This window comes from Limulus polyphemus, unplaced genomic scaffold, assembly GCF_000517525.1.
Source record: "Limulus polyphemus unplaced genomic scaffold, Limulus_polyphemus-2.1.2 Scaffold3320, whole genome shotgun sequence".
Lineage (NCBI taxonomy): Eukaryota > Metazoa > Arthropoda > Merostomata > Xiphosura > Limulidae > Limulus > Limulus polyphemus.
This window is the reverse complement of record NW_013668930.1, coordinates 75,004-82,868: the sequence shown is the minus strand read 5'-3', so window position 1 is coordinate 82,868 and position 7,865 is coordinate 75,004. Positions and strand designations below refer to the sequence as shown.

Here is a 7,865-nt window from a genome sequence, read left to right as displayed (position 1 = left end):
TGACGAAAAATTAGGTGTTTATTTACTTGTGACCACTCAGTGTAGTATTGCTGGAAAAGTTTTCAGTTTCTGACAGTTGGTAACAGGTTTTGTATTTTCATCTCTAAACAATCAGGGAAGAATGACAACTCGCGTGATAAAAACACCCTTCTTGTCACAAAATGGCTGACACAGGTAGTGAAACCCAGCATACATTGGGCATATTGTAGAATCTAAATTTTCGAGACCTTGTTTTGGTAAAAAAAAAAAAGTTATCCAATATTGTTTGAAAGGTTTCTAGTTTCTGGCAACTGGTAACAGGTTTATGAGTTTTTATCTCAAGCCAATCAGGGGAAAATGCCAAATCACGTGACATAAAGATTCTTCTTGTCACAAAATGGCTGACACAAGTAGTAAAACGTTTTCTGGTAGCATTTTGTGTGTGTGTGCTAGAAGGTTTGTAAACCTTTCGGTAATTTGAAACGTCAAATCTAATTATTAATTCTGAAATAATCGTAAAAACCGTTCGACTATATTTTATAAAAGATAAATAAATGAGAAGATAAACTTTAAAATTGTTTGTTTTCTGAGGAACCTACTGAGTTGAATAATTAGTTCAAATATACAATAACAGAAATTTAACAGTAGGCAAGTTTCCTTATCTTAGTAATAACAGCATTGAATCCCTTGTTGTCGATAATTGTTTATTTTATTTTATACCTTAAATGCAAAGCTGCACAATTTGCCATCTGCACTGTAATCATTAAAGGGATCAAACCCAGATTTTTAGTATTATAAGCCCTCCATATTACCACTAAACAGTCGGATGGGAAAAAATTATAACAAATGTGCTAGAATCAGATATTCAAAATAAAAAGTGAACTTCGCAATGTTTTTTTCTGAATTCATATGTATTGAAAAATATTCACTTTTCATTCTTCGTTATTGTCACTGTTATGGTTTATTTACAAATCAAGATTAGAAGCTCACTTACTTCTCTGGGTTCTCTATCTCCAGTATTGTGTCAGGAAGTTGTCTGTTAAATGTTTCCGGAAGAAGGAAGACCATAATGGCTGCTACTATTGACAGAACACCATAGGTTACTGAAGGTACAGCGACGTGCGTGGACTTACTCTGCAATAGAAAACAGAACAACTTATCTAAACCGATTGGTAAACTTATGAATAAATTACAGAACTTTAAAAAACACGCCATCTGTTGCATGTACAACTAGTTTACAAAGATAACATAAGGTTAATTTTTACAATTTTTGTTTTTAAAGCTACAGTTTTACAACATTTCTTGATACATATTGAAGGAATGTAAACATTATCTAACAAACTGTCAAACGTTCTTATTTTAAATAAAAGTTGATTGCGTTTAAATCTTTTGCATTGAAAGAACATTTTATCTAGATTGTGGAAAGATTATTTAGTCTCTACTGTGTTTAATTCATTCATATGCAACATCTCGATACACTCTTGCTTCATAATAAACCAAAATATATTTCACAATTACTAACTAAATAAACGAAAATAGTATATTTATTACTTTTATTCATTTTATTGCTAACATATTACTAAGAAACAACATATTGGGACAAAAAACAAATTTCAGTTTGGAACATTATCCAAGTAGTTATTATTCACATTTTCAGGAAGAGCTGTCAAAGTTTCGTGAATATTTTACTAAAAATTGAGATTTACGCGCCCCAAGTACGATGAAAGTGTATTAATTTAATTCTCTAATTATTACAAAACTTTTGTATCACATGTTATATTACTCGCCCAATAATAATTTTCACAGAAAGGAATGAATTAGTGACTGTAGCTGAATCAGGACCATCTCTATTTTTAAATTCTTTTAGCAAAGATTTTCAATTCCCCGTGCAAATGTTAGTGTAGAACCAGAAGTAACGTTGTAGGATGAATAATGAAGGTTTTCCTACAAATGTCAGCAAAGAAACGGAAGTAACATTGTAAGATGAATAACGAAGGTATTCCTACAAATGTTAGTGTAGAACCGGAAGTAACGTTGTAGGATGAATAATGAAGGTTTTCCTACAAATATCAGCAAGGAAACGGAAGTAACATTGTAGGATGAATAACGAAGATATTCCTACAAATGTTAGTGTAGAACCGGAAGTAACGTTGTAGGATGAATAATGAAGGTTTTCCTACAAATGTCAGCAAAGAAACGGAAGTAACATTGTAGGATGAATAACGAAGGTATTCCTACAAATGTTAGTGTAGAACCGGAAGTAACGTTGTAGGATGAATAACGAAGTATTCATAGAGTTATTTGAGTAGAACAAAAAGTGACATTGCAGGATGATCTATGAAGGTCATTATGTGGTTGTTAGTTTAGAACCAATAGTAGAATTTTATACTAAACAGATATTTTCAAGCGATTATTAATGTTCTACCAACGTCAGATTATCTAAGTCTGTACTCTTTTAAACAAATATTACTTTTACGAACCCTTAATAAGATCACACACAAACATATACAAAGTATAGTAGCGTCAGTTGTGTTTGATAACTGCCAATGTTTATTCTGAGCTTTTGTTAAGCAAAGGTTGACTGGTATAATACTTAAAGTATGATAAACGTAGCCAGATAGACTATGTAAATACATTTTATAGTCTTTTAAGTTATTTCACTTAACTGTTTGTGTTGTTCAGTGAAAACCTACAAAATTGTCTGTCTGGCGTTGTATCTGCCGAGAGGATCCAACACCGAATTCTAGTAGTATAAGCTCTAAAACGTAACGCTAAGTTGCCGGAGGTGTCGTGTTTTGATTTGTCTATTTCTCATTAGGGTTATTGTGTGGAGGTTTAATTACTCAAGAAAGCAATGTTGAACTAGCCACGTCTTGTATAGAAAATGATACCAACTCTTTATTCACATGACTCAAATAATAACGGATTGTCATTAAATTTTCTGTACGAGTGTAAAGCTTCGGATACTCACAGACCCGAGGTCACATTTCGTATCGTGTTAAAATACACTCACGTTATATCAAGATTAAAACGAGCTTGCCCTGCCCAATAGTGGTCAGAGTTCAACATATGGACATCACACATAACTTCCACGATCAGCTGATTACAGCATCAGGCCTGTTGTTAATGTTAGCTTTTGTAATGTCACTCTATAATCCTTCACAATTGTTCACAATATAAATTACATATAAACTTCTAAATACCCTGATCTCTTAGATTATTTTTGAAGTGAAACTTTAAAACAGGCAATTTTAACTAAGGTAAAGCACAATCAAATTTACACAATCTTCATTCTGGAAAGATTACCATTACTGCACATCCAATGTGTGAATGGGTTTATCATGCTAAATACTTTGACACCTGCCTTTAAGTTGTTCGATGTGTTTACTTTCCAACGGTTTATATGCAAGCTATTCTAAATCTATTTATAGAAAAGTAAACTGACATCAATGTGCTAAATGTCGACTAAAATCTGCTTATACTATTTATAACGTAATTTATTTTGTGTTACGTGTGTTTATTTGACTTAATCTACATTGTGGTCATTTTGTTATGTGACATTTTTTAATATGTGTGTTCGTACATAGGCGGTCAGCGTTTCTACACCAGTTTAATTAATGTCTGGTAAGTGGTAATACGTACTCTGGTATACTTGAATACATAAATGAATGTTTCTTGTACATCTCGTAACTCACAAGGTTCTTATAAAGCAGTTTGACTTGTAAGTCTTTACCTCAGCCTGTATTTACAAGGAAGATACTTAATGAACACATGTTCATCACCGTGTAACTTTGGTCTAACTCACCAGCTCACGAACAAAAGGAGCGATTGCCCCTCCTATCCTCGAACACAGGATAGCAGTGCCAACCCCCACAGTTCGAATAACAGTGGGGAACACTTCTGCTCCATAGACAAACTTGATGCCAGAGGCAGTGGAGATGAACATTTTCCCTATCATAGTTAGTGAAATCTTTGTCACCACCATATCTGTACAAAATAAATATATACATTTAAAACGTCAATAATAAAGTGACCATTAAACTACAGTAGTAAGTTAAATACAGATAGGATACCTTTCAAACTCCCATTATATATATATATATATAGCTGAAGTTTGTGACGATTAAAAAGATACTACAGGAAGTTAAGTTCAATGAGCGCTCACAAGAAATCTTCACAAGACACAAGAAGCCATGCTAAATTTACGATGGAAGTTAAATAAATCTGGAAAATAACAATATAATTATTCGTCATAATAACAAAAGATGATAGAGAAAGGCCAGATACTTCTATTTACCCTAAAGAAACCTAATTTATCATGAATATTTAGAATAATATGGATTTCCTGATATTTAATAAATATAGTTTGAAATGGTTCTCGTTGCTTTAGGTTGTTACAGGTTACTAATGTGGGAGAATTTTAAATTTGTTATAAATAATTTATAGTTTTTGATCCAAAAGCAGGTTTTCAATTACAAATAAGATCAACGCTTAGAAATGCACAATAAAATTGAATTTGGCCTAAGGCCAAAATTGAAAGATTCTACATGTTCCGGTAGCCTTACGCTACCATCATTTTATTGTGCATTTTTAAGCGTTGATCTTATTCTTAATTTTAAAATTTATTCTACAAGTTGTCCTGGTTGAATCTTCAAAACAGTAAACTTTTCAGTAAACTTTACACACACACCTTCCGGAACAGCAATAACCAGAACACAGGCGATACTGGCGATCAAAAAAGATACTATGATCGGTGGTTTCCGTTTCACGAACTTTACCACCAGAGGGACCACTGCACAAACCGGGAGTTCCACAGCAGCTGAGATTAGTAAGTTGATATACATACTACCCCCTAGTCTTGCCGAGTCGAAGGTCAAGCCGTAGTATAAAAATGATGCTACAAAACTAGATAATAGAAAATTTTTATAAGTAAAAAAAAAAATATTTGATAGAGAAACAGTTGTAGTGCTCATGTTTATATCAGGTCTCAACCTTCTTTGAATCCAGCTGCACTTTACCCAAAACATATAATTTGCCAATTCACACAAACACACACACACACATAAAACAAAACTTTTTTCATACTTCTCAAACTTTTGTATATTGCACAAGCGCCAAATACAGCGAAAACAGAGTGTCACTACAACCTGTAAACTCAAAGATATGCTTCGATTGGCTCACTGTTTTATAATAGTTGCTTTCATCTTTGAAATAACGGATGTTATAAACGTATATAAAGTGTTAACTGTTAAGAGTTAGTACTAATTATGGCTCAATGTAAACAAAAGTCTGTTATCTATATCATCTGGGAGCTAGTACGACCTGCCCCAGAACGTTTAACAAGTCTCTTTCATGCCACATTTATTGAGAACCGTGGATATACTGCAGACCATCAGATTTCAGAAGAATAAAAAAACCTAAGAAAATCAACCAAAGTTATTCAAATCTCTTTATCTTGATACATACATCAAACCTTACTTGTAGACTTTTATTGATATAACTTCGTAATAATGGCGTCTATCTTGTAATGACAGTGTGCTCAACTGTTTACTAACATATCAAATAAAGGTATGAGGAATGTTTAAAATATACAAACTTACACTTTCGATATACAGAGAAAGCAACTAAAGTTCAGCCATTTTGATTATGTATAGCTTTCCTATCATCGTTATAATGTTACTGTAGAAATCAATAATGAACTATAACCTATAACCTCGACACATATTAATGAGTTAGCATCAACTAATAAAAACACACGATAAAACCCTAATGCTATCGGAAAGTGAGTCTGTTTTTCTCAAGGGCGAAAGTTTTTTCGTTAATAAAATATTATTAACACTCACGTAAGTACAGAAAAAAAACATGACCATAAAATTTAGTGTAAAACTGGGAACCATAGGTAGGAATCAGAAAATGCTCTGTTTAAACAGTCTCATTCATGAAACAACGGTTATGGTAAAAACAAGAAATGTGTATTTTTCTTTATTAAAAACGTAGTGAATTTTTCTTCAATTACGTGCTAAACGTGTGACCTTTCCATGATAAAACAGAAAGGTTTCCATGGTAAAAAAAAGTGAGGTTTCCATGGTAAAAAGGTGAAGTTTCCTCATATAACCATAGTAACTTGAGAATATCTCCAGAATTACTTCTATAAAATCATTCATATATCATACTGGTTATAGTATTCAAGGATATTCGTACGTAGGAAGACGAAAAAAAATCTTTGGATAAATGAATACATTAATACTAATTGACTTCAGCTTTCCAGTCATAGCACGTTAAGCAGGAGCTCATCAACAAGGTAAAATAGATACATATTTATAGATAAATGTTGCTTTGTGTTAACACCAACAATATCATCCTAAAGATACAATTAATAGCTAAAACTTTACATTATTGATACCAACAATGCTTTATTCTTTATGCTTAACAATGTGGCACTAATACAGTACGTCTACAAAAATATCTTACACGTATTACACCAAAGCACGTAACGTCTTTGAATACTTACAAAACAAATGTTATTTCTATTGTCCTACGACGCAGCCGTGGAGTCTTGAACAAGTCCAGTACGGTTAACGTTGAGTTTGTTTTCTTTTCCTGAGATTTTATTAATAAAGAAATAAAAATAGTGATTATTTTCAGTGGTTTTAGATTTGAATGTCAAAAATAAATGAGCTACAGATCAGATATCTATATACTACTAAAACTCTGAGATTGTTTGTTTGTGTGCTTGTCTGCAATTAAATACAGCAAAAACGGCGCACAATAGCGCCATATTTGTAATGAAATGAGAAAAGAAACAGAATAAAACAAGTTTCGTTAAAATCGGGCCACAGGTTACCGAGTTAGCCCCGTTTTTTGAGTCTCTTTTCGTACATTCCATTATAATAAAAATTCGTTTTTCACCTGATGAATCACTTTGAAATATCTTCTATACAACAATATATGCACAGCAGAAATTAAATGATGAGATGAAAATGTGTTATAGGCGCATAGAAAGAACAACAATAAAATGGACCTACAATATTATTGACTGTTTGCAAATAGTAACTATGGAGACGAGGTCATAAAATAAAAATCAAGTCGAGAACAATAACAACATTTTATAAACGAAAACCTCTCGCCGAGCATTGGCTATTATATTATTTCCCTGTCAGTGTTTCCATCTTCATTAAAAGGCGTAAGATGACAAAAACAAGATACTGAAGAATCTATCTATATAGTACTAAAACTCTGAGATTGTTTGTTTGTTTGCTTATTTTCTCTGTCAAAAAATCATTCACACTACCGTTCGCGCTCTTTACGAAACTTCTTACTTCACTTTTTAGAAAAATGAAATGGTCTTTCCTTTTACTCCTGATCAACAATCAAATATATTTTCTTGAATTATGAATAACACGAATGGATTGAAATATTTAATTATCTCAAAATAAACCTTCATTTTGGTGCAATATTGAAATTAGCTTGAATTCTTCATAACCTCTGAATAGTTGGTGACCCAACGGGTCACTGGTTGTCTAGTTCTCTCTAAATATTTACACCACAATCCATAAGAAAGAATCGCCTAGTTTGTTCTAAAATATTTAATTCTTATAGCAGAAGGAAACCTGTCACCTGTTGGTGGTTAAGAGGTTATACAATATATACACAAATATAAGTTTCAGTAGATTTATTTAGAATTTGGACAAAGTCTAACAATTCCTTTCCAGACAAACGTTCTCCTTTGGTTGAGCCAAGATCGCAATGGAACAGGTTGACTGGGTGAGCTTTCCCATAAGTAAGGTTATTTTTCACTTTTCTTTAAGATTAGTTTCGCTAGTGGTTAAAATATTTAATACATATATCTATGTTTAGTATTTTTTATTTACATATTATATGCTTTA

At 32.4% G+C, this 7,865-nt stretch overlaps 1 protein-coding gene across 1 annotated transcript in view; it reads right to left on the bottom strand.

The window, feature by feature from the left end:
- Positions 1 to 7,865, bottom strand: part of LOC106469131 (organic cation transporter protein-like) — a 19,245-nt gene that overhangs the window by 1,757 nt on the left and 9,623 nt on the right. The window contains exons 4-7 of the mRNA XM_022397560.1: positions 6,491 to 6,579; positions 4,670 to 4,884; positions 3,785 to 3,966; positions 974 to 1,113 (exon numbers count right to left, since the gene is read on the bottom strand). Coding sequence (XP_022253268.1) covers positions 974 to 1,113; positions 3,785 to 3,966; positions 4,670 to 4,884; positions 6,491 to 6,579 — 626 coding nt within the window. The remainder of the gene's footprint in view (positions 1 to 973; positions 1,114 to 3,784; positions 3,967 to 4,669; positions 4,885 to 6,490; positions 6,580 to 7,865) is intronic.